General features: G+C 31.9%; 4 protein-coding genes across 23 annotated transcripts in view; 3 read left to right on the top strand and 1 right to left on the bottom strand.

Annotated features, from left to right (window-relative positions):
- The window catches only part of LOC126923227 (liprin-alpha-1), a 42,579-nt gene extending 23,921 nt beyond the window's left edge, over window positions 1–18,658 (top strand). For 6 of the 18 annotated variants that reach the window (XM_050736493.1, XM_050736491.1, XM_050736492.1 and 3 more), the window contains 21 exons: window positions 3,746–3,847; window positions 3,943–4,107; window positions 4,403–4,477; window positions 4,582–4,677; window positions 5,463–5,660; window positions 6,640–6,927; window positions 6,997–7,140; window positions 7,775–7,934; window positions 8,022–8,383; window positions 8,469–8,711; window positions 8,779–8,961; window positions 9,032–9,124; window positions 9,204–9,364; window positions 9,709–9,756; window positions 11,286–11,541; window positions 11,629–11,774; window positions 11,855–12,085; window positions 12,196–12,459; window positions 12,546–12,702; window positions 12,781–12,897; window positions 13,002–18,658. In XM_050736493.1, the coding sequence (XP_050592450.1) occupies window positions 3,746–3,847; window positions 3,943–4,107; window positions 4,403–4,477; window positions 4,582–4,677; window positions 5,463–5,660; window positions 6,640–6,927; window positions 6,997–7,140; window positions 7,775–7,934; window positions 8,022–8,383; window positions 8,469–8,711; window positions 8,779–8,961; window positions 9,032–9,124; window positions 9,204–9,364; window positions 9,709–9,756; window positions 11,286–11,541; window positions 11,629–11,774; window positions 11,855–12,085; window positions 12,196–12,459; window positions 12,546–12,702; window positions 12,781–12,897; window positions 13,002–13,091 (3,579 nt within the window). In that variant the 3' untranslated portion in view covers window positions 13,092–18,658. Of the gene's footprint in view, window positions 1–3,745; window positions 3,848–3,942; window positions 4,108–4,402; window positions 4,478–4,581; window positions 4,678–5,446; window positions 5,661–6,639; window positions 6,928–6,996; window positions 7,141–7,774; window positions 7,935–8,021; window positions 8,384–8,468; window positions 8,712–8,778; window positions 8,962–9,031; window positions 9,125–9,203; window positions 9,365–9,708; window positions 9,757–11,285; window positions 11,542–11,628; window positions 11,775–11,854; window positions 12,086–12,195; window positions 12,460–12,545; window positions 12,703–12,780; window positions 12,898–13,001 lie in introns of those variants that run through there. The other 12 variants (XM_050736497.1, XM_050736496.1, XM_050736494.1 and 9 more) reach the window with 12 other exon arrangements.
- Window positions 18,659–18,854: 196 nt separating this feature from the next.
- LOC126923244 (GDP-fucose protein O-fucosyltransferase 2) lies at window positions 18,855–20,908 on the top strand. Its single transcript, XM_050736541.1, has 8 exons — window positions 18,855–19,143; window positions 19,242–19,378; window positions 19,438–19,563; window positions 19,623–19,890; window positions 19,972–20,164; window positions 20,232–20,409; window positions 20,481–20,610; window positions 20,686–20,908. Exons 1-8 carry the CDS (start codon window positions 18,995–18,997, stop codon window positions 20,834–20,836), a joined length of 1,332 nt encoding a protein of 443 aa, XP_050592498.1. The 5' UTR covers window positions 18,855–18,994; the 3' UTR covers window positions 20,837–20,908.
- Window positions 20,847–22,013, bottom strand: LOC126923256 (biogenesis of lysosome-related organelles complex 1 subunit 6-like). Its single transcript, XM_050736564.1, has 5 exons — window positions 21,800–22,013; window positions 21,532–21,642; window positions 21,382–21,469; window positions 21,193–21,279; window positions 20,847–21,110 (listed from the first exon to the last, which is right to left on the bottom strand). The coding sequence occupies exons 1-5, from the start codon at window positions 21,862–21,864 to the stop codon at window positions 20,994–20,996; spliced, it is 468 nt and encodes a 155-aa protein (XP_050592521.1). The 5' UTR covers window positions 21,865–22,013; the 3' UTR covers window positions 20,847–20,993.
- A 76-nt stretch (window positions 22,014–22,089) lies between these two features.
- On the top strand, window positions 22,090–25,207 carry LOC126923241 (uncharacterized). 3 transcript variants are annotated; one of them, XM_050736535.1, is made up of 5 exons: window positions 22,090–22,298; window positions 22,602–22,742; window positions 22,816–23,015; window positions 23,096–23,275; window positions 23,359–25,207. In XM_050736535.1, exons 2-5 carry the CDS (start codon window positions 22,610–22,612, stop codon window positions 24,700–24,702), a joined length of 1,857 nt encoding a protein of 618 aa, XP_050592492.1. In that variant the 5' UTR covers window positions 22,090–22,298; window positions 22,602–22,609; the 3' UTR covers window positions 24,703–25,207. The 3 variants fall into 3 exon arrangements, with proteins under 3 accessions (XP_050592492.1, XP_050592490.1, XP_050592491.1); XM_050736533.1 differs by having other exon boundaries at window positions 22,091–22,367; XM_050736534.1 differs by lacking the exon at window positions 22,090–22,298 and adding an exon at window positions 22,354–22,500.
- The last annotated feature ends 1,404 nt before the right edge of the window (window positions 25,208–26,611 follow it).

Below are 26,611 nucleotides of genomic sequence, written 5' to 3'. Positions count from 1 at the left end.
ATCGTTTCCGGGGAAAGATTTAGCCAGTTGAACACGATCTCACGCAAATTGCCTCGTGAAAGATGCAAAAGACGAAAAAAAAAGGGATGGGGAAAAAAGAGGAATCGTGGCGAATAGAATTTCGCCGGTCGGTGTATCTATCGATTCCATGGTTGCGCCACGATGTCGCCGGGAACACATTATCGGAACAGCGATAATTTTCAAGCGATATCGATCGCGTAACGCGATGCGTACGTAAGATGAGATTTAAATTCGCGTGCGGACATACAGTTTACGCCTACGGCTCAACGGACTCCAAGAGTTATGCAGCTGCAGTTTGTTAGAAGTGCATGAACCTCTCTGGAGCACTGATTCATATATTATAATTTACATGTTTACCAAGAGAACAGATAAGAAACGCGATTTCTCTTTTATTATATGAAATATATATGTTGAACAGCAGTTGAAACTTGGTAATTTTTAAGTAATTCTTGATAGTAAAACACGCCTTGTATCAGTATGAGAGTGTAGAATGTTGAGATAGGTCAAGGTGGGTCTATAAATTGAGAGGCGATGATAGATACTCAGAGTGGAAGATTCCTTAATCTCAAGTCCTGTTTAAATTCGTTAAACCATTTAAATTGAAGATTACATTCATATAAACCAAGTTATGTTAAACTTGAAGAGCTATGGGTTCGAACAGTGTCTGATGATAACACCTAAAATGATGTTGATGTTTGCTGGAATATTTGTTGTAATAAAAGAAGTTGCGAATGAGTTGTTAACAATTTTAAGAAACAATATTAAACAGAAACGGTCAATCTGAAGATCTGATGTATCTGAGGTGCGAAGAAATGTATACTTTCATATGCCAGTCTTAATTATCATTTAAATTAAAAATTGTTCCGCTATAAATACCGGAGAAATCGTGAGAAACATAGATAACGATACCATATCGTTAATTATTCTTCCGGATGAGACTTGTATTTGAATGTATGAAAAGCTATAGGCGTTTCTAATGCGAAAAACGAAGAAAAATTCGTTTTAATTGCTGGCACAAGTTATGCATTGAAAATTCCTTTCTTTCAGCTACTTGTTGCACGATGAAATTGTAGAAAAAAAGTTCCGACTTCTTTTTCCTTCTGTCTATGGAACGGAGCTGTTAATGAATCGATACGGCCTTGCTGGCAAATATATCGATCAATTACGTTTAAATACAGGTATCGGGTATACACCCGAAAGGTCAGAAGTTTCGCTGCTTGTTATGTCAATTCGAAGTAATTGATGAGTATTCATTAAAGTAAAGATTCAGTATTTGTTCTCGTACAATATTTGCTTACGTTGTTTAAATCTGTGGAACATGTTAATTTATGGATTTTGGTTATTGATTTTAACTCGATGTAATATAATTTAATTTAAAAGAAATATTGATTCGTTGAAATTGTTATTGAATAATTTAAATAAGGGTCGTTGGAATGGGAAGATACCGAGTATCGAATGTTTAGGATAAATGGACAGAGAGCGTCATTAATTTAGCTTAAATCGAACAATACTAAGCATTAACCTGTCTTTTATCGTTGCTATTTATTCATGAGAATATACCTGTAATTAGATCATCCTTCCTCAATCCTTGAGTATTAGTTTCTCATTACCATTCGTAATGATTAATTGTCTCAGTCTTAAATGTCTCTACCTGTAAACACCAACAGATCATTAATTTACTCTCATATTTGATATCACCGTATCGAACTTTTAAAATGTATCTGTAGTCAAAAGGATGAGCACTTATAGATATAGAAGTCTTAAGTGATTACCGTAATTATACAAAAGCTTCTAAATCTATTATAATTCAATATTTGATTTCAGAACTATAGCAAATATTGTGTGTGTATAATGCATAGTATTTTCGCTTAATTGCAGACAAGCGTGATTTCAAGATCCCAGAGGAATAATTCAGGTTCTGAACTTCAGTATGCAAATTAGATCCCTTCTTCTCTGTGTAGCCGCTTTTCACCCTGTTGTATTTCCCGGTGATTTCGTTCGGCACACATTCGATGTGTTAATAGGATTCCCTAGTCGGCTGTAATTAATCAGCCATCGTCTGGCTAATGAGTTCTTTACGAATCCATCGATATCTCTTCATTCAAAGACAATATCTAACCACTTGAACGGCCAGCCTTGTCCACTCTGCTCCATTTTAACGTGAAACTGTTGCTCGTTATCGAACAGCTTTTATGTAATCTGTGTTAGTAGCTCAATTTTTACTCTCATGGATACGATATCCGAATTACAGCCGTGTTTTAAATATCTTCCTTCTTTTATATCTTTATATCTTCATATCTTCTTTCCTTTGTATCATAGAGATTACTTGAATATCTATTTTTTTCTTTATTTCTTTTTTCTTTTTTTGTTCTTTAGTTGAACTATGTAGAGAATTGAAATTATGTTAGATAAGGAGATACCTTATTTTGGATTCTAAGATTCCAAATTTTCATTATTCCGATAAACTTGAAAGAAGTTACTTACTGCAGGGTTTTGTAACGGAAATTTGAACATTCAAAAGAAGATATATAAATTCTTCAGGGTATTCTTTTTTCGGGAGACTTGAAGAGGTTTTAAGATTAGAGATGTCTGAAATTTCAAATTGTTAAGCAAGAAAGAAATTTAGAAAAATTAACTTCGTTTTGTTAAATTATCTGTTTTTTGTCACAATGTATGTCATAAATTTATAATATACTATGTTAATTGTGATACAAGAAGTGCACCACAGGGTTTATACTCAGTTTTAGAATTTTCTCTTTCTTTTTGAGATTGTTGTTTTGATACCAAAAATAATGATTATGAGTGTCAAGTTTTCCCAAGTTTCGCACAATGAGGGACAGGAGCGACATAAATTTAGATGAGGCTGTTTGCTCCTTTAAAGTGCAAAGCAGCTGTCGATGTTGTTTCAACGGGGAAGGCCATATCGATCGAGGTAGCATTTATAAATAAAGATTTAACATTGTGCTGGAGTGTCGAGCGGAAGTAACACGTTCGAAGGCGTGAATAAAACGCGCTTGAATGAAAAAGGTGAAAGTGCGGTTTCCCTATCAAGCATCCCGCTGAGACTGACTCCGGACCACTTTGATCATCATTTTTGAAAAACTTAAAACGATCTAGAATCTTCTTACATTACACTACACTTCTCTTCGATTCATATTGTCTTGTTACAAGTAATCAAATGTTCAATTCTCCTTGTTTTCATCTTATTGAATTATTAAAAATAATCTTGAAAATTTCTTTTTATCATACTGTATGACGTTACGGTTAAAACTGATTTTGATCGGTGAAGGGTATTTAATGCACTTCTATTATTATTATATGTATATAGAAGTATCTGGCATACTATATCGTGTAAAAATGATAAAAGACAGTGGACTATGGTTCAAGGATACAGTGTCCATTATTCTTTTTTAATCTCTATACAAAGCGCCGTGGTAAAAAGATATTAGGGGGATGCAATATCATTTCTAAAATAGTATTATTCGAAATGAACTCCGGCGAATACCAAACCAATTTATTTACAATTATAATTCTATACATATGTTCTCTACGATGGATTTACATTTACTTACCGATGTTTTAATTTTATTCTTATTAACTATTATTGATTTCTTAAACCATTTATTACAAACAAACGAAAACTACTATTATACTTTATTATTTAGCATCGTTTCACTAGTGTCTGCAGCTTGTTATATAAATAAAATGCATTTTTTAATTACAGGATTTCTCTCAGTTGACGAAGGAGCTCGCAGCAGCGCGCGAAAGTATCCTAGAAAGAGAAGAAGAGATATCGGAACTAAAAGCAGAAAGGAATAATACTCGTGTACGTAGAACAGGCCACTAATGCATCTTATAGATTGAAGCCGGTACTTGTCTCTACGACATTGCTCACCAAGACGATTCTATTGCCTTCCGCAGCTTCTGCTCGAGCATCTGGAATGCCTGGTTTCCCGACATGAACGATCGCTTAGGATGACTGTAGTGAAGAGGCAAGCCGCCGCGCAATCTGGAGTATCGTCCGAAGTTGAAGTGCTCAAAGCTCTAAAAAGTCTGTTCGAGCACCACAAGGCTTTAGACGAGAAAGTAAGAACTTTCTGATCCATTGTTTGACGACATTGACACATTGGCAACCTTGAGGGGAGATACGGAGAATCACGATTCCCGTTCAGCCCTGAAACTGGTGCTCGTTGCATTTTTTGTGAACTAGATACAAGAATGATGAATTGTAAAATTTCTATAAAATTACCAAATGCAGCGATTCACCAGTTGAAGAGAATATAATATTGATATAATGTAGTTGGAAATGCATTAATGAAAAATATAATAATTATAATACCGATTATAAGGAATCGATATTTTAATAGCAACTAATTTTCAGGTGCGTGAACGATTACGAGTTGCATTAGAAAGGAATACAAGCCTGGAAGAAGAGCTAGCTATTACCAAAGAAGAGGTACCGTTTCAGCTAATTTTGTATATTCTTTAATACTTAATTACTAAAGTATTTAATAATCGTGTAACAAATATAATATTTGTAATTTGAATAAAAATTCGCAGCTCCAGCAATATAAATTAAGTGGACATGCGCCTAAAAATATAGAAGATAGACCCAAAGAGAACGGGCAGGCGGAAGATGGGCAGCAACAGAACAAGGTAGCTGAGAAATATCTTTACGTTATTGCACACCCATGCATAATGCACTCCACAAATATTTCACATAACACTGATCCTTCATACTTCACAATCATATTTATCATGAATACATAAAAAAGGTGTTCAACATGTTTAAGCGTCGTGAATTGTATTTATGCGATCTTTTCACTTTGCATGTTCATGGTTTTGATATAATTCAGTATTTCACCTAGCCACACCGTTTTATATAGAGTGATAAAGTTCGTTTTTTGCGTCATCGGATCCTCTTGTTCTCTTTCTCTCTATCTGTGATACGCTTCTAATCTCGGCGTTAGATATTGATTGATTTCGAAGTTATTGGTCACAGATTTCAGCCCTTGGCTCGTGTTTAACGATTAAAGAGTATATTCTGTGTCATCTTAGAAGCATTTGATCATTAATGATTTTCATATGTCACAATGAGAATTACAATAGTTACTGTCAATCATATTATTCCACGTTTCATTCAATTTCCCTTTTCTATCAGAATTTCCAATTCGTTTCAAATCATGGCACTCTATGCGTCGATCAGAGGAAATCATGTAACGTCATTCTTGAACAGAGTTCAAATCTGTACCGATAAACTGACCATCTGTTTGTCATTCATCTCGATCGTTGCATCCATAATAAGAATGCATTCGCAATAGCGTGCACGGTAGTGGTTTAGTCGCATAGCTGCATAGATACGTAGTTGTTGGGAATTGCGCGGCGATGCAGGACAGGCAATGCGAGCGAGGCATTCTGAATGTAGTGTTATGATCGGGCAGAATGAGACTGAGCAGGCAGGAGGCCAGCAGGAACAGCAACAACAACCGCAACAACAACAACTGCAGCAGTCAGTACAAAAACTAGGTACGGAGAAGTCAACAGAGATCGAAAGTAGACTGAGCAATGGCAGTCTCGATCCTGTGGACCAGGATTCTGCGGCGCGCGTTATAGATTTGCAAGCTACTCTTGACAAGCAGGTATGAAAAAGTATCACGACGAACTACTTAGCGTATGTATGATTCTCTCATTGATTTAGGAACAGTCAGGTAGATGGATCGTGGAACGTTTCGCGCGATAAAACGCATCCCTGACTGCTGATATTTTTGAGATGCAGAACGAATATACTCTTCTTCGTTCTCCCCTTTTTTTCTTCTGCATGCACCTCAAGCGATTTGCAAATTTACACAAGTTCAGAAAAACATTTTTTATTGCCATTCTTGAATTAAAAACACAGAGACTTAGAGTGTCTCCGTTAAACTGCATGATGTTCAAACACAATAACAAATTGTTATCTTTGATAATATCATTAAGCGCTTTCATTTATACACGACACTAAGAGATCTTCTAGATCAACTTTAAATTATATTTATTAAATGTTATAGAGTATGATAGTTGTGAAGCAATTACTGAAATATTGTGTTTTGTTTTCATATTGTAATGAGATTTTTGAAGAAATATTAACAGAAAGAATTAGATCGATTTCATAACACTATGTTGCACAACTTGAATTTACCTTCCATTAAATGTGCCATATTATCATTGGCGCCTATGGCATGTTGTAGAATGAATATATATATATATATATATTAATAATGTGTGTTCCATATTCGCATGATCTAATGAATAAGAATTAATTTTTTCCCAAGCAAATATTTATAAACGGCTTAATCATTAATGTGACGTATATATATACTGACACAAAACATCCCATGCAATATAAAAACACATTTACAACTTCAATTATAGTATATATTTCAATTAGATCTAGTATAGTATCTCAGAGATAAGAGCAGAACAAGAGAGATAATGCCTTGTTAAAACATATTTGTGTAGATGTACATATTTACATAATGCATATGAGAAACACAATTTTTAATACTCTTTCTGTACACATACAAGTAGCATATTAGATACACATTGACTTTTATTAACATTGTATTATAACAATTATTCTAGAGCTCAGAGTTGAGCACATGGCAGCGGCGGGTAGCCGAATTAAGTGGCCGTGTAGCAGAGTTGGAAGAAACTTTGTCCAAGACTCAGAAAGACCTTCTGAAAACCCAAGAAACGAATGTCAAACTGCAGAGAGATTTACGTGAAAATGTTGCCCAAAAAGAGGACCAAGAAGAGAGGATAGCGACTCTTGAAAAACGTTATCTTAATGCTCAACGAGAGTCCACTAGTTTACATGATCTCAATGAGAAGCTGGAGCAAGAGCTGCAGCATAAGAAAGCTCAATTAAAGGTAATCGCTCTTCTATATTAAATTTACAGTTTATGTCAATTTAATGACCTCTATGTAATTCATGTTTAGCTCCAAGAAGAAAAAATAGCGGCGATACAGGAGAAACTAGAACTCGCAGAACAAAAATTAGCCCAATACGCTAAGTTACCAGAAATGGAAGAGCAATTAAAGCAGAGGATGGAGGCTCTGACGCAGGTGAGGAGGCCCAACCAGGTACGCAGAGGAATTAAGTCGTCGTATCATCAATTTCTTCTTTTCTTATTCCTCTGCACTTCTATCGATACTCCCTGCCTCCAGATGTACCTATGTCGAGAATGCTTGCCCCTTTAATGTCTTTTCTTGAAAACAGTCTTCATTCTACTTCAGTTTACATATTACATTTTTTGCAATGTTTTCCCTGTTACATTCTTCATCATTGGCCATGGCTACTCACATATCACACAAACAATAAACACACTTCAGATTTTTTTAATTTTCTTCTAAGATTATGAAGTTAATGAATATAATATGAAAATCGCGTCACTTACAAAGGTGAAGGTTGATATAAAATAATTTACTTGCTTTCTACTCACTAAATATACTGAACATAGCAATCAATGTGATTATTTTCAGAGCTTGTTAATAACTTGTAGTTTAGTGCTATTATCACATTTCTGTAGACATGTTTGTATTAGGCACGTATTTATTCTTCAATTCAATTCATTAGCTTTACATGTTAGCTCTACTGAAAGATTATATTTAGAATAAAGAACCATCTAATATATATAGATATATTTTCATGAATTCACCTCTAATTAAATTTAATATCTGCAGGCATTGATTTTAATTGTGTGAAATATTTAATAAGCAGGCTCAAGAAAGACACGGCAGCGCAGAGGATAGAATACAGCGGTTGGAAACGCAACTTGAAGAAAAGAATGCAGAAGTGATGCGTGTCAATCAACGACTTAAGATGAATGAGGAGCATAATACGCGGCTTAGTACAACTGTTGATAAACTTTTGTCGGGTAATTTATATGTATATTGTGTAAAGTAATTACATTGTTAGTAACAAATACGTTCTTATACTTATTAGCTTTGATTTATTTCTTCAGAATCTAATGAAAGATTGCAAGTACATTTAAAAGAAAGGATGCATGCATTAGAAGAGAAAAACGCACTCACGCAAGAACTGGAAAAGACTAGGAAGATTGCGGAAGATCTTCAAAATGAGAAGGCCGAAATAGTTAAGGAATTAGGGAAAGCTCGCCTTGAAATCGATAACGTGAAAAGGCAGATGCTTCAGCAAGAAATTGCGTTCAATATTCAACAAACTGATGCTCTAACTCGAAGTTTGTCCCCTAATGCAGTGGATCCAGGTTCCTTTTCTAGGAGTGCAAGTCATAGTAGTTTTGATACTCATTCTTTACCAAGAAGAACGGGTAAACGACCTGCAATCGAAGATGATCCAGCAAAGGTAGTACATAAAAGAGTAGACTTTAGTATATGAAAAATTAAATATATAATAGAAAACTCTGAATAACACGCTCTGAATTTTTTAGAATTATGTAGCGCGCACTTTAGCAGAGCAAGAATGGGAAAAGTTACAGCAGGCTCATGTCCTTGCGAATGTACAACAAGCATTTGATGTTTCTAGTGATGCAGAAGGTGATGGAGATAACGAAAGTTTATTCAGTTGTGCAGCTGATGTAATTAGTCCTACAGGACATACGGATGCTCAAACATTAGCATTAATGTTACAAGAACAATTAGATGCAATTAATAATGAAATTAGATTAATCCAGGTAATCAAACGTTATTTGTTATACCATATTTTATATATCAATATGTCAAAGTGCACTTTTGATGAAGGAAGAAAAGCAAAGTACCGAGGCGCGTGCCGAGGAGTTGGAGTCCCGGGTTGGTAGTCTTGAACATATGAATTTGTTAGCCAGAGGACGAAGTCTCGAACGAGCATCTCCACCATTAAGTGGACGATCCACTCCAAAATCGCATCATAGTCCAAACAGAGATTATTTACATAAATATCATACGGTAAGTACCGTTTACTTTATAATCCTTAATCGTTTAAAAATATATTTTCAATATTTTTATCATTTTGAAGGCACCAGCATCAATGTCTCCAGCGCATCTCCATCAATATGCTGCCTCTTTAGCTAGTCCAGGTCAACTTTCGGAATCCCTTCCTGCGAGCCAGGTAAATAACTGTGATCACAATTCGACATGTGTAAGGCAGTAGCATTGACATATGTGTAATTTTTTATATCATATTATAGTTGCAGTTATCAGGCGAAGAATTGCATTCAGTGAGCGAAAGAGACAGCACTGGTGGTGCAGGAAGTGGTGGTAGCGATGCAGCTTCACCGTTAACTGCTCGATCGATCAGGCTAGAACGAGTAGCCCAGGCACTTGCTCATAGTCAAGAGGAACTTAGAAGGTATGTGTTTAATTTTCAATTTGTCAATATCAACAAACATCGAATTTCTTCGTGGATCCAATGCTTGAACTACACGAGCACTATCTGAGAAAGCGATGATAATGTATTATAAACAAAATTTTTGCAACCACATCTCTGATAATGAGGACTCTAAGTTTTTTGTTGAGAAACAAGATGTCTTTTATGTGTACTGAATACCGTAAATATGCTATTTCATTCAACTGATTAATGCTTAAATAATAATACATAAATTGTCAAAGTCCTTGCATACATAGAGGTGGATTGCCAAAAATTCAGTAATTATTTTGTAAGTAGTTAGCATTGTGCGTTGTTTATGCTGCCAGACGCACTGGACAAGCCGGATTTCCCAGCAGTGGTTTTCCTGCTCACAGGTTAATTAAAGATTGTAGTACTGCATGTAATCCGCAACATATGCCGCTGTGCACGACATATTTGAGTGGCCCATGTGGGCATGAAATGAACAACTTAGAGGTCGACCTAAGTGACATCGATGGTAACAGATCCTTTTTATACCTTTTTTTGGAAAAAGGGATTTACTAAGATGATCTTAGGTTTTTACAAAAAAATTGTTGTAGGGACTGATAATTATAGATACTTTTGTATTGCAAAATTCATTATGAATATTTCTATTTTTTAACTATAATTTCTTATTACAAGAAACGTATGATCAATGAATAGTATGCAAGATGTCACATATTTATGCCTACAGCCCCAATTTTCGAGCACAGTGGTACGGACGAACCGACTGATAGATCTGATAGAAATGAGTCCCTGGAAGAAACTGATATTAGCTTCTTCCATGCATCATACATTCAAGCCTGCCCAGTTCACGACAGACATCGCTGTCTCAAACAAACGAGGGAATTTAGGCAGCCAAGAGAATTGCATCGAGTTAACGTCGCGTCTGAATCTCCTGCGCGAATGAGGTTGTTTTCTAAGAAATAGGTGCAAAGATATAGATGGATCCAATAAATGCAATTAACAGTTTTATTATCTCAATAAAAGATTATAATTGTTTCAATAGAATTCATAGATAAGGCGGTTTTTCTATATCTTTGTCTTTAAACGGTACTTATTATGACAACCCCATCTCATAAGCAGTGATCAGCTATATTTTCAGGTTTCTATGCCTTCCCTGTAATACTGAGTAGGTATTACAACTATTTCTTCACTATTTTGTCAAACATAATTTATCATTTTGGACGTTCTTGGAAAGAAATATTTTTTATTCTTTCATATGATACTATATTGTTTTTATATGTATAAGATATTGGATTGTGATATAATGATATTTTTTCACGAATTTCCAAAACTGATATTGATATTGCTTCATTTCTTCTTTAGTTTACTAGTTATTTGTTTGTAGCAATTGTCAGTTGTAGATATCTTGAATAGTACAAAATTAAAACTTGAATGCTTTAATATGACTCAATTAGGAATATCATTTACATTGAAAATACGCAATTTGGAATAAAAAATCATATCACATATATTATTCGAAGCTAAATAGTATTTGTGCTTATGCCCATGTACTATCATGTATAAGCACAATCATATATCACTGCTAAAAGTCTTTTAAGTAATGCAATTCACTTGGCTCAGTAAGTTCCCTGATCATATCTTATCTCACGTAACTTAAAACATTGATCTCTTTATGCTTTAAATATTGAAGAGTACAGAACATTAGATGGTTTAGAGAATCCTGTTATTAATTTGGTTGTTTGCCTAGTGTGATGATGTATCTTGAAAAAGATCTGAAATATAATTTGAATCAATTCAGATCACAAAAATGATATAGAAGGTACATACAGCATAGAAAAAAAGATATAAGTTGGATAGTTTGTGGGCTAGAATGCATTATTTAGAGTAGAAATAGAAACTAGATTAGCGCTCCATGCAGCAGGCATGGGCAACATAACAACGGCGCACTCAATTCTGGGACTCCCCCTTCCCCATTGTCCTCACGTCATAGCAGCCAGGACAGTTTGCATAAGAACAACTTGTCTGGTGTTGGATTGCCAATTGGACAATTGTCTAGTTCGCATTTGCACATGCAATCTACCATGAGTCCAGCAACCGCAGCAGCAGTAGCTGCAGCTCAAAAGAAGAAAGGCATTAAGAGCAGTCTTGGTAGATTTTTCAGCAAGAAAGAAAAGGTAATGCAGATTTTAATTATGTAAGATAATAACCAAATAACTAAATAAGAAAAATGAGAAAAGTCAGAGAGGGAACTTTGGTTACAGATCAAGGGGAAAGATACACCAATGCCTGGAGATATACCAGGTATGGGAGGAGCAAATACACCTGCAGATCCTGATTATGGAGATAATGTTTCTGTTGCTGGCACTATGGGTAGTAAAAGCGATTTTGATCGTAGAAAAAAGAAAAGGTACATATATGTAACTAAAAATATATTCATAATTTAAATAATTAATGAATATAATTGTTATAGCACTAATTTTCTTTCAGTCCAAGTATGTTTGGAAGTATGTTAGATTCCTCACGACACGAACTTCTGGCGGAGGCAATGAAAGCTGGAACACCTTTTGCTCTATGGAATGGACCAACTGTAGTGGCTTGGCTTGAGCTTTGGGTGGGCATGCCAACGTGGTATGTTGCAGCTTGCCGGGCAAATGTCAAAAGTGGTGCCATAATGAGTGCTCTTAGTGATACCGAAATTCAGCGTGAAATTGGCATAAGGTATGAAATTAAGTTATTTAACACATTCTGCACATTTTGGATGACAAGCATGATGGAGTTCCATACAATATAAAACCACTAACATTTAATGTAATAATTTTTATTCTTAGTAATCCTCTACATCGATTGAAACTACGGTTAGCTATTCAAGAAATGGTGTCACTTACAAGTCCATCAGCACCAAAAACTTCTCGCACAACCTTAGCATTTGGAGATATGAATCACGAATGGATTGGTAATGTTTGGCTTCCAAGTCTTGGTTTGCCACAGTATCGATCCACTTTCATGGAGTGCCTTGTTGATGCTAGAATGTTGGATCACCTTACCAAAAAGGACCTTCGTGGTCAACTTAGAATGGTTGATAGTTTTCACAGGTGATAAATCATTAAAAACAAAAATTCATGTTTAATAGTGATTTTTAGATCCGTTGATTTGATCCGAATTTTATTTCTTTTTACAGAACAAGCTTGCAATATGGCATTTCGTGTTTAAAACGATTAAATTATGATAGGCAACAATTAGAAGAAAGGAGACGAATGGCGGAAGGTGCGAACGTCGATGTTCTTGTATGGAGTAATGATCGTGTTATAAGATGGGTGCAATCTATCGGCCTGAAAGTAACTCCATTTTACTACTTTTCATTTTATAAATCATTCATACTGTAATGATGATAAAACACAATTTCGTATTTTTAGGAATATGGTAACAACCTCTTAGAATCTGGGGTACATGGAGCTCTTATAGCCCTCGATGAAAGTTTCGACGCGAATAGTTTTGCTCTAGCTTTGCAAATTCCAACGCAAAACACACAAGTAGGTTTTAGTTTAATGTATTGCTATACAGTTATCAGAGATTAAAAATTATATATAATCTTTACTATATTTACTATTTTTACCATTTTTCTGTACTCCAACAGGCTCGGCAGTTGTTAGAGATGGAGTTTGCAAATTTATTAACAGTAGGAACAGAAAGGCGACTCGATGAAGCGAATAGTATGAAATCCTGATCCAACTCGTCTAGCAGGCTGCCTCATCTTCAACCACATCACGTCTAGTCCAAAACCCCAGCTATTACTACTCTCTGTATGCAAGTGTGTTGTAAAAGTTGTAAGAGCTTTAAGTATCATTCTAAGGGTATCTTCATACTGTTAAGAGCTGTAACACGCGGTGATATGAAAACACGATCGGACATAATCTGTTAAAAGAAAATGGTGATTTATTGTATGTTCAAGAAGAAAATTTAAAACGTTTTATCAATTTTTATGTCGCGTATGTTTCATAAACCGCTTGTTACGGATTTCGCATAAAAAATAATAATTCTGAATCAATTACTCTCATATAGATACTGAAATGTAGTGAGCGGTCAGGGAATCGTGAAATATATTTTTCCTCGAAAGCCCAAAGAATCAGTTATAGGTAATTACGACAATAATTCTGTCTAATTTCACCTCGATTTCTTAAGAATAGCAAGACTTGTAGCTTTCGGAATAATGAATATCATGGTAGTTCGTAAACATTTTCAGGACGTAATTGCATATTTCTTATACTATATTATGTACTTATACTATGTAACAAATAGTTATAAAACAACTGTCTATTTTGATAATACCACATACCGCACAAAATAAAAATCCCCAAAATTATATTAGTGCCATTGCTCTCGAGGAAACTATTTATGTACAAGGAAAAGACTGCATTCTATATTTCTGCATCTATAAGACGGTGACCTAATAAGCCATATATATATAAAACAATATATACATATATATATGTATATGTATATATATGTATATATATATACATATATATACACACACACACACACATATTACTTCATACAGAAGGAGCGCTGGAATACTTGTCCTCCTCTGTTATTTCGATAAATTTTAAATGTTTGTAGATCACATATAAACACGTAATATATTAAAGAATTACACCGAAGCAACTATCGTAACTAGAAAATTATCAGACAACCGGTTGCATGGACGTGTTTAAAGGAACTGCTTTTTATTTATCGTGAACTAAGGAACGGACATTTTATACCAAAATAATCGCGCAATGTATAAGTACATGTACGCAAAGTTAGTAGGTGTTATAAAATTAAGGAACTTTGTAACTTTAATTGATAATTGAACTCTATCGATCAGTCACGTATATCGTTATACTGTCTTTATTTTGTTTGATCATAAGGAAATCATGTCTCATTCGGCTCTCTAGCATTTTTTATTCATCCAAAGAAAAGAATTTCATGTCGATAGTTCATTTGCAAGTATTTCTTAACATCTTGTTTCAAAGTTCCAAGAATGATTATTAGTAGACTCGATCGATAGTGAGAAAGAATTCACGAAGATGAAGAGCATTATAAATATAATAAAAAGTCACGAAGTAAAAGAAAGAAAAAATTAAATACAGAAGAAATGGCCATAACAAGAACAACAAAAAAAATACACTAACAATGGCCATAAATATTATTTAACAGTAATGACGATGTTGCTGAAGACAATGATTGCGATGATAATTATAATTACTCATTACAAAATGTTATCAGGCTGAAGGTGTGGCGAAAGACTGAGATTACGACAGTGACTGTAATGATAAAACTGGTCATGATAGAGACGATCACAATAATGATGATAAGTTATAATGGGATGTTGTTAATGTTGTTGATACTTGAGGAATCGTTGTTGATGTTTGTTTCCCTGTGAACTACCCCCTGCGAGCTGTTCATTCGTTGTAACTTCATTGCTCTGCACGACCTTCCGAATGGGCGCATACGTACCAAATAGTTTCTACCAAAGAAATTACAATGCAGTACGATGATTGCACAGTCGTATACGTGTGTACAAGAATGTAACGTTGACACTTGACATATATGTACGCAGTAGGAAGATCAAAATATGTCTTACATGTAAAGATCATAATGTACAGTCTCATTCTTCGGCGTGTAGAAAACTTTTTCTTTTCTAAGTACCACCGATCAGTTGAAATATTTCTAGATAATCAGAAAGACTCGCTAAGCCAAAGCAACGTTACGCTACCTCAATACTGAGACAAGGTGGTACGCTCCTGTTTCTTTATATAAATGTTTTAATAACTGGTCCTATGATTTTTAATCGTCGGTTAATTCCTTTCGGGGATGTTAAGTCCGAATTTCTTGTTGATATTGTGTTGAAAGATAAGTCATCGTAGTAAAAACGTTTGCACATGCAAATTATATTATTTAGTTATTAAAGAAAGCTGATTATCGGGATATAAAAAAAAGCAACGATTAATAATTCGGAACTGCACGCGCGTTTAGTTATTTTAGTTACACCGAACAATCTCCAAAATACTAGTAGAAAAGTTTATTTGAGGTAAAACATTTCTACAATAGTATTACAATGTATACCCTTTTTTAATCCTAATGTAATGCTACACGATTGTACAGAACTAATTTGTACAAATGAATAGATATACAAAACTGAGTCACTTTGTGAAACAGAATGGCCGTCTCTCCCTTTCGGAAGTGTCTGCAGTATGTGTAAATGACTGAACTTATTTTTAATGTACGCTAGTTAATAGTGTCAATGGACATTCCAAGGAAAAGAAATAAAAGCAAACCTTCCAAAAAGCAGCCACATTCATAATCGCATATATGTAAATCATGACTCGATATGTAGCAGCTTTGCCGCCTTCTATGTATTTAACTATAAATATTTACATAGATACGAAAAAATTTCGCCTGAATCCAGCCTCCGACTGCTCGGTATCGAATAGAGCTTGAATAAGCAAAACTAATAGCATCTACTATATACGTAATGTTTTTACCAAAAAATAATGAACAACTGCTTAAACTTATGATTTGTTTTGCTTTCGATTTTCTTCAATTCGGTACAAATTTATGCCCATAAAAGGATATGTATTATACCCTTTTAGAGTGTACATGCTGATGAAGAAGCAAAGCAATGAATATTAAATATTGTCTTCAGCAATGCTGAGCAAACAGTTTTGTTTAAATGTAACAGCTTTATGTGTTGTATAGCAAATTATCAATATCTAAAGAAAGATACTTATAATATTTAAGTTTCTTTATTATCAGTTTACACATATCATAAGATTGTAAAAAGTATGGAGGAAATGAAATTACATTAAATGAAATATTATTCTTCTGCATAATTCATTTTTGGTTCTTAGAAGAAATATACATGCTAATACATGGTAAAAACATGCACGTAAAACATATGTAATATTGTGATGTAACAGTATGTATTATGTGTTATTTCACAATGTATCTTTTGTTTCATACACTCTTTTTGTATGCTCAATTCGGCCGAACTGCCGGAAGAACAAGTTTAACGTTATTCTGGATTTTTGTATGACATATGTTTGTGTGTGTTAATGCTAGTATTGTACATATGTATGCGCGTGCGTACGTGTGTGAGTGTGTATGTGTATATATCTTTCCCTGTGTATATACGAATTATTTATTAACATCCCTGTAATTTTTTTAACATTTCATTGCAAAGCCCAATGCAGGTAAATATACTACAATCCTAATAATAACAAATGTTAAATCGCTATTAAATATCCAATTACTTTACTTCTGAATGAATATTATAGTAAATTTTGTTGGAATATATCTATATGATGGAATTTTTAGATTAGATTGCTGCAGTAATCTGGAAAGAATAATATTGGGTTGGCAATTAAGTGATTGCGGATTTTGTCAATACCACCTAATGACAAAATCCACAATCACTTAGTTACCAACCCAGTAGTAAATATGCAACAAATATTTCAAATAAATTTATTCAGAAGCAAAGGAAATCGATCAAAATAAAAAATTGTGTGTGCAACAAGTGCATGGGTTGGGCCCATTTTAAATGAAAAGAAAATATTTGGTTTATGTAACATTTTTGTCAGAAGCATCAACTACAAGATAAATCAAAACCCAAGAGATTTGTAGATCGTTCAAAAATGTTTGTCTTGTATGCGATGATTCTGTACAAGTGCATAAATCATCGATATGTAATTATATTGATTTTTATTTATATCTGACTATTTTACCTGGACACTCAGGTAATTGTGCCAGCATAAAAATTTTCAATTGTGCTAGTAAGCGGGTAATCGTCAGAAATATTTCTAAATGTGAAGTAGTATAAAACTATACATACATATATTTGTATGTGTTTTATATATATGTATGTATAGTATAGTACACAGTGCACAAAGAAATAAATTTTTTAATTATTATCAGAAGATGGTTGCTAAAATAATTAGTTAAATTTTATATTGTTCTTATAAATCAGTTTTTTATGATATTTGTACTTATTCGTTTATCATGGAATTTTTATTTACTTAAGTTGTATATTCCATATTCAGAATAATTTTATACTTGAAAAGTATAAAGGAATATTGTTTCTAACATTTGCAAATCACTTTACATGATTATTTATTTCTTTAAGATATTTTTAATTTTTTTCAAAAATAAATAGAAAACAAATATTAGACATTATGTTATTTCATTATTGTAAATGATGAAACTTAAAATGTTTGCTAGAAATTTAAATATCATTTTAAATATAAATATACGTATATATACATAAACGCACATGTATATACGTGTGTATATATACATATATGTATAAAACTGTAGCAAATATGAAAATGAAGTGTGCGTGTGAGAAAAGTGACGGACTATTCAAATAATACCATATATCTGAATGAGTGCACTGTGCGATTAATGCATAAATCATTTGCCCTTCTTTTCTTTTTAAAAATTTTAAATGTCATGTACTACTTCACGTTTCTTATATCGAATGTAAAATAGTGTGTTTCCTGTTAACATAAAGCAACTTTTTAGCTGTGATGTTAACAATAGAGAATTCATATGGAGATGCAAAACAGGAGGGGAATTAGTATAATAGAAATGAATTTCGTGTTATATTTATTATAATGACAATTCAGTATTATGATATGTACCAATGTTTGCAGACTAAGAATTCTACTACCAGTTAATGTCATTGCTAACAGAATGTGACAAGAAACTATAAAACAGCACACATTTAAAAAGAATCACAACGAGGCACAAATTTTGACAGGGACAGTGGATAACTTTCTGTGCCCACAGTACACTTGGAGTCTTAAGCAACCAAGAATTGGATCTGAGATTTCATAATACAAGTATACGCGCGTGTGAAAAGTACTAAAAAAAAATCATGGAAAATGGGGACGATAACAGATCATAGTTATCGCATAAATAATTATAACGATAATATTATTATTGCTACCATTACTGCTGCTAGTGCTACTACTATAATTATTACTATTACTACAACTACCATTACTGCTACCACTATCATAACTATTACTACAACTACAGCTACTACCATTACCAATATAAATTGTCCTTGTAATTTTTATATGCTAAGTGTATACTTTAATAGGATAAATGAAAAAGTATGGGAAATGAGTCACAGTAAATGTAACATAACAGCCCTGCTTGTATAAGGGGGCAGAAACTATGTTAACTGAACTATGAATTATAAATATTGTATAAGACGATAAATAATAATTATTATTATCATTATTATAATTATTATCAATTGAATTAGCAAATTGTAATCTACCCATCAACAACCATTTTGGAATAAGGGAGATTTAAGTCTGTAATTCGTGTATAACAAAAATCAAGCTGTACAATGTTGTTGTTATTGCTGTTGTTTTTTTACTATCCTTAATCTCATTCTTTAATCTCTTCTAGAAGCAAATGTTTTTTTGAAAAAGGATAAAAATGGAATACAAATTTATTTATTATATATTTTATTAAAGCTCATTACACAATACAAAACATTTCTTATATTACTCTGGAAATGTTCGAAGTGTTCTTGACCTATCGTAACATGTAAAATATAACCTCAAAATGTAAAATATGTTGTTATTTTTAAGAGTATTGTACTTTATATTACTTTTGATTAATTTTACACAAAATATCATTGGAAATGAATTTTGTGATATACCAGATGAACATGGAGAAACTAACAATAAATGCAGCGTTCAATCACGTTACTCGCAAAATCGGTCTGAGCTTACTTCTTTGTTATATATAAATATATATATATATATATATATATATCACCTTAAAATTAATATTTTTTACATAAATAATGATTTTTCAGTTATATACTCTACGATGTTAATCCTCCAGAAGGATTTAACTTAAGAAGGGACGTTTTTATTCGTGTTGCAGTTTTTATAAAAAATTTAATCAAGCAAGAAAAAGATTTTAAATGGCAATTAGTTTTGCCACCATGGGGTAATTTTATAATGTACAAGTAGTTTTTGTATCATTTTATTTTTATTCTATTTTTACAGGTAATTTGTATCATTGGCGTAGTAAACACATAGGATATCAAACACAATTGCCTTGGAGTCTATTTTTTGACATTTCGAGTTTACAAAAATATATACCAGTTATTGAAATATATCAGTTTTTACAAGGTATAAAATTTCATTTATTTATTGTGAACAATAAAATCAATATAGATTTGCATTTTCAGAATATCCTTCAGAAAATAATGAAACACGTCTTGATGTTGTATATATTTTACAAAACGACGAAGAAATGTTCAGGACAGGTAAATTTGAAGATAAAAATGAAATAATAGAATGTAATGATAAATCATTACAATTTCATAAAGTAGAATCAGAAAAGTATATTGGATATTTTTGGGGATATCATAATATAACTTCTAGAGTTGTTAAGTGTATTAAATTTCATGGTATGACGTCTGATCTTAAACAAAACCTTAAACCTAATGTTTACAGGTAAGAAAATATATAATTTGTTTAACAATACTCAAATTTCACGTACAATATCTTTTACAACTAATTTAATTATTACGATAGATCTATAATGTTTGATCACATGGAGATTGCATTACATGACTTTTATGGTACAAAAGAATATTGGAAAGCTAGACGTAGTATGCGATATAATTCTGAATTATATAATATTGCTAATGAATATAGAAAAACTTTCCTTAATTCAACAAATGAATATGATAACATTGAACGACCAGATGACTGGACTAAAGAAAAAGTATCTAATTTCACTTAAGTTAATAAAAAGATTTAAATTATAAAATACATCCTTTTTCTAATTATAGGGTATAAGGAATGCAGTTGGAGGACCTTATTTATCAGTCCATTTAAGAAGACGCGATTTTTTAATTGGTCGCCCTTCAACAGTGCCAACAATACAATCTGCTGCTTCTCAGTTAAAAAATAAATTGGACGAACTACAATTAAAATCTTTGTTTGTTGCTACAGATGCAACACAAGAAGGTAAATTATACCGAAACTTCCTTAAGAGATTAATACATGGGCACATCTATTAATTATATAAATTTGTTTAGAATTCAGTGAACTCAAACAGTACCTATCTAATTATACAGTTCTTAGATTTATTTCATCAGATTACGTCTTAAGTAAATTTAAAGACGGCGGGGTTGCAATTATTGACCAAATAATTAGTTCCCATGCTAGGTAAGAATTAACAATAATATATCTCATGTTTTATATTATGAATAGAAATAATGTATTATTTGCATCCTTTTGTAGATATTTTATAGGAACATATGAATCGACATACACATTTAGAATACAAGAAGATAGGGAAATCATTGGTTTTCCTACTAGAACAACATTTAATTATTTATGTAAAGGTACTGAGAAATGTGACTCTAATGGACAATGGGAAATTGTTTGGTAATGTATAAAAATATGTATGTATAAGTTATATTACACAATAAAATCAATGACTAAGTTTAGACACACATTTTAACATGATGTGTGTATAAGTACAATCTGTCCTTATATGTCTATGTGTCTTTGCCGATATTAATTATCTCCCTAGATAATGGTTTTTCTTAACTTATCACTGGTTTACCAATTAATTCTTGTTCCCGACGAAGTTCTTGCTCTCGTTGTTGCTCTCTATTTAAGGCCTCCTTCTGTATTATCTGCTGCAACCTTGACGCTCGTTTCTACACAAATATAATTTGTACATTACATAAATAATAATAAATTAGAAATATATATGTATAGTATATAAATATTATAACTCACTTTTAATCTGAATGTCCTCTCATGAATGGAAGCCATTTCTTTTTTCATTAATATTAATTTACCTTGACTAACTTTAATCATCTGAAACTGTAATATATGTTTCTCTTATATATTTTATATTTTGGGCCATTCTTTCATATCAAAAATTTCTGTAAAATGAAATTTATATTTCAATATCAATATACTTACCGTTTCATTTAATTTAACATCATCAAAAACATTTTGAAGTTTTTTGTTCTCAGTTTGCATCTGATCGAGCAAAGTCTCTTGCTTATTTCTAAACAAAAATAGCAAGAAACATAAAATCAGGAAATACTTGTATTTCTTACTTCTACTTACTTTACTTCATCAAGTTTTTTCTCAGTTTGTTCCCACTGTTCTTGATATTGATTTAAAAACCCTTCTGCTAATTTCTTCACAGCTACTTTGAAGTCAAATTCAACTTCTTTGCTATAAAATTTTGGGAAAATGTGATGTATATTATTGATACTCATAATTGTGTACAATTATAAATAAATGAATTTTATATGTAATTGTAAAGTGCGACAGCGACTATATTTACAAACAATTGTAAAATAAATAAATAATGTGAAACGCAGAAAGTTACCTATCGCGTTTCTCAATTTGTAATTGAAGTTCTCTTGCTTCTGCCTCTTCCATATCTGTCATCATTGTTTGTGTTTTTTTATTGTTATTATAATTATCCACTAAATTATAGTATAAAAAATTTTGGATGTAAATTTAATGTAAACAATAACATTAACTATGACTTTGTCATCTACGAGATCAACTATAGCTGTTCGAAATGAACATGAATCGTGGTGATAACTATATGATAACTCTATACGCAACTTTCGTATCGACGATTATCTTTCTAGCATATGTTTGTTTCATGCTCTTGATATAACTTGAACATAACCAAGAAAAAAGTTGTAAAGAAAAATATTTATTGTTTATGAAGTGGAATAATATGTTTTTGAAATATAATGAGAAGCTTGATGAACGTTTCTACATGAGATGGAGCATTTTCCAAATAGAGAATATATTATGGTAGCTCCTGGAGTAAACACTGTAGCGGTGCTTCTAAATATAGGATTTATTTTTAGGTTGGAGCTAGCCATAGTTTGAATCAAGAATTTGATCTAAAACTGCATTTCTAGACGGTTTTGTAATAGGTGTGAAAGATGTTTATTTCTGAATGACATCTTTAAGCTCACTTCTGTTTTTCACTGATAATTTATTTGTGTTTCATTTTGAATAATATTACCATTTAACTATTCAAATTTTTAAGTATCCTACATTAAACATGTAAATACTGTTTTTTTCTAAATGTTTTGTTTCTGTGAAATAACTTGGACAATTTTAGACATATAGAAAATACAAGTGACTAGAAATGTATATTGTTGCAGTGATAAAAATGGCAAATGACTTAATAATAAGAGGCAAGGATAGATTGCAAGAAATTAGCATGAAATTAGAGCAAAGCCATTTGGTTTATCTACAAACAGACGACAGTCCTTTAAAATTACAACAGCGTCATAAACTTGAAGGTAAATATATAATAAATATATAAATATGTAACAATATTGAATGCTTAATTTTTAACAATTTTCTGTATTTTAGGTTTTATTAAAGAGAATCTTTGTCTTGTTCCAAATGAAAATAAATATGTATTTCAAGAAACCGCAGATATATTACACAGATCAGCAGCCACATTGCAAGATTTTAGTGGATATAGAGCTGCAACTGCCTGGAGTGCTATTTCTTTATATGCTGCCAATCTTTTGGCTCAACCTTGGAGAAGAGAATATAGAACATTAAAGGTTAATATTTTTGTAATCTTTTGCATTGCTTTTTTCAAGCTATGAAAATGTTCAATTAATTAATCTTTGCTTTATATTAGACTTATAGTGGATATTATAAGCATGAAGTAGAAGCAAATTTAATAGGAGCAGAATTAATGTTTGAACAAATGGGATACAAACATACAGGGTTAGGAGTGCTTACTTTGGAGGGTCCTATTGACCCTGATAAAGTATCTTGTGTAAGCAGAGATGCAATAGTTGCTTTTGTTGAATGTCAGGTAAGAATATTTATTATGATACTTTTATAGTACTTTTTCTATAAAGATACACTTAAATAAAAGAGTTACAATTTTAAACGTAGATCTTGAAGCAAATATGGGAGAATGTTTCACAGAATTATAGTATCTCATGGTTAGAAGTATTAGAATTTCGGGAAAATCACGTTGGTACACCAGAACAAGCAATCAGAGCATTGAACTATCGTTTTCTTGAGAAAATGCATCAAACTCGAACAAAAGCGGAAAATTATAGGGATTATCATTATCCGCAAACCACATGTGTGGATGCGGTATCACCGTCGATTCCTTATCACATTATGCCTCCCAGTTATAATACATCAATGCCTGCTTGTCATTCAGAATACAGGTATATCGAAGATACGAATTCGATACCTGGAACTTACAAATATTTTCAACCAGTAGATCACAGTTTTGGAAATCGATGTAGTGCCTATGGATGTTTACCACATGGTAATAAATATATGAGTGGAGTCAATCCGTATTATACTACAATGCCAGGATATACAAGAGTACCAACGGGTAGACTAATTGAGGTTGATATGCCGGTTTCGGTTGCAAATTATGATAAATTACATAATCGAAAGATATCTCATAGAATATCAGATTTGGAGGAAGTAGATTTTTATAGAAGACAATCTAGCGATGGAAACCATTACGATTACGGAAAAATCGATAGAAAATCTGCAAGATCGGTCGGTGAAAGGAACAATTATGATTCTTGGGACTTTGTGTATAGAAATTTAGAAAGTTTAGGCTATTCTAAAGATCTTGGTAATCGAGAAGATATTTTACATAAACGGGAATGCGAGTCCCGATTGAGTAAACAAAAATCTTTTAAACAAAATGATAACGATGAGAAACATAGTATACATCGGTCTGAAAAAAGGAGGAGTGGAAGAACCGATGTGAATGACATCGATTCGTCTATGACAAATGGCCGACATCATCATCACGATACATTACCCTTCAAAAAGAAGTCTTCTTCCTTCGATTTAATGGACTCGAATAGATATCACGATGCATCTTCAGAAAGTCAATCATCTCCTCATAGTAATGAAAAAAGACATGGTAGTCAGACGCTTCCAATTCAACGTTCACATCGATCGGCGGATCAAATTGTAAAAATCGCGGATACATTGAAGAACTTAGAACTTTCTCACTCGGAAAAAAGAAATGAAACAGAAGATAAAGCTGTAAATTGGAATTGTGCTACTTGCACCTATCTTAATTCTTCATCGAAAGAAATTTGTGAGATGTGTGGAAAGTCGAGGCACAAAGGAAACGAGGATAAACCATTAGCAAGTGGTGGAAAAGAATGTCCACGATGTACATTAGTAAACGAGAAAAATGTCTCGGTCTGTGATGCTTGTGGTATCAGTTTAAAAGATTCACCTACTTATATTTAGATATTTAACTGTTCGAAACAAGTATCATATTCCATTGTTTTCCATGTGTCTGAAATTTTAAAAAAGGAAGTGGTAAGTATACATTTCCTGGATGCTCGATATTGTCCTAAGAAGAATATTTGAAATGTTTGAAAAAGATGTTAGTACTTATAATGCTGAAAATAGCTGATATAAGTAGTAACAATTTTTCTTGATTGCTTTATTTAGAGAACAAATTTTAAAGGGTATTATTATATTAATGGAATTTAGAATTTTATAAAGCATATAACATGGGAGGGGAGAAATATGAAATTATTTATTTAAACTTGTTTGAATAGATTTGTGATATGGGTACATTAGTATTACGATAGTACATACACTGGTGGCCTATCATTAATTTGTGTGTGGATATTATTTGCTGCATAAAATTATTTCTTTTATTTGTTTTATTTTAATATAGGACTTTATTTTGTAAAATTTTATCTATTCGATTAAATCACTTTTATTAAAAATCTATTTAAGTATACATCTGACTTGATTTTTGATATTAAAAATTAACCTAGTAAAAAATTATTATCAATTTGTGTAGTAAAAACTATTAAAATTAAGTAAAAACTATTTATTCTATAGCGTATAAATACATATATTATATCCATAGTGAAAACTCGTATTTTAACAAAAAAATTATCTGTTGAATATATTGGACTGTTATTTGGAAAAGAAATATTAACGTGTATTGTACAATACATATGTACACACACAGATATATACGGCATCAAATTATATTTTATATATAATGTATTGTTTTTCTTTATTAACTTTTATTTTCATTGATATCACAAAATTAAGAATATTATTAAACGTAATTGTAAAAGTTATTTTTTGATTGTGAAGCAATTAGAGATATTGCATGTTGTTGTATTATCTGAATTGAGAAAAGGAGAAATATTAATAACATCATCCATTTTATAATGGTAATGTTATTTATTGTTTACATCACCTTTTGTTTTAACTGGACAATATTGTTGTCAAATTACAATATTTGTGTACCTTTAGAAAACAAATGTAAATTAAATGATAATTGATAGATCGCACAGTATACAGATTAATAAGCATGTAATTTGAATCTATATATCTTGTTGATACGTTTTGATTACTGAAATTTAAAAATCGTATTGTGCAATTGTTAATTTTATACTGAAATCTATTTTTCGTAGTTTGATATTTATTTATACATTCCTAATGCTGCAATGCTATTCATAAAATATGTAATATTAAATATACATTTTTTTTTAATTTTATTTGTACCTTATTTGAAACAATATAAATTTAGTTTAAGCCATACATATTATAGTCTTTACATATCAATCTATTTATGATAATTTGAGTGCTCTTTCATTGCATATAATATGTTGTTATAGCTTTATTTAACTTTGGATTAGTTTGTAAGTACAAAGTTTTGTTTTCAATATCTTTAATTTGTTGAAGTTGTTACAAAAGATAAATTACATATTCTAAAGTCTTTTTAGCATAGTAATTATTGCAAGATGATATTATAGATGTTTTAAAACTTTTAATCATTTAATCTGTAATTTTCTCATTTTTAATTATAAACGCTTTGCCAGGATTTATAAAAGAGAAATTCCTTGCTATTATCTTCAAAATATTTTTTACTATGAATTCCAAAATTTATAACAGAACAATAAACTTTATAACGTCACGTTTCGATAAAAAATGTTCTCTTTGTACTTCAAATATATAAACTGTTTAAATGTAAAAATAACTTTACTGAAATCTACTTTTAACGTTTACGAAAGTCTGATATTTTAACGGAAATAAGAGAAAACGGCTAATATTTTTTCATTGAATGCACGTAAAAGGAATAAGTGAATAATAAAATAAACAGTTAATGTAAAAAGGATATATGTAT

Source organism: Bombus affinis, chromosome 13 (assembly GCF_024516045.1).
Source record: "Bombus affinis isolate iyBomAffi1 chromosome 13, iyBomAffi1.2, whole genome shotgun sequence".
Lineage (NCBI taxonomy): Eukaryota > Metazoa > Arthropoda > Insecta > Hymenoptera > Apidae > Bombus > Bombus affinis.
Note: the sequence above shows the minus strand (reverse complement) of the source record. Positions and strands in the feature narration are given on the sequence as shown.

Coding starts and splice junctions, on each gene's coding strand:
- LOC126923241 (XM_050736535.1), top strand. CDS start 22,610: ATGGCAAATGACTTAATAATAAGAGGCAAGGATAGATTGCAAGAAATT. Junction 23,016..23,095: donor GAGAATATAGAACATTAAAG/GTTAATATTTTT, acceptor GCTTTATATTAG/ACTTATAGTGGATATTATAA. Junction 23,276..23,358: donor TTGCTTTTGTTGAATGTCAG/GTAAGAATATTT, acceptor TTTTAAACGTAG/ATCTTGAAGCAAATATGGGA.
- LOC126923244 (XM_050736541.1), top strand. CDS start 18,995: ATGTTGTTATTTTTAAGAGTATTGTACTTTATATTACTTTTGATTAAT. Junction 19,379..19,437: donor ATTAGTTTTGCCACCATGGG/GTAATTTTATAA, acceptor CTATTTTTACAG/GTAATTTGTATCATTGGCGT. Junction 19,564..19,622: donor AATATATCAGTTTTTACAAG/GTATAAAATTTC, acceptor TTGCATTTTCAG/AATATCCTTCAGAAAATAAT.
- LOC126923256 (XM_050736564.1), bottom strand. CDS start 21,864: ATGATGACAGATATGGAAGAGGCAGAAGCAAGAGAACTTCAATTACAA. Junction 21,470..21,531: donor AAAAAACTTGATGAAGTAAA/GTAAGTAGAAGT, acceptor ATTTTTGTTTAG/AAATAAGCAAGAGACTTTGC. Junction 21,280..21,381: donor ATGTTAAATTAAATGAAACG/GTAAGTATATTG, acceptor CATATATTACAG/TTTCAGATGATTAAAGTTAG.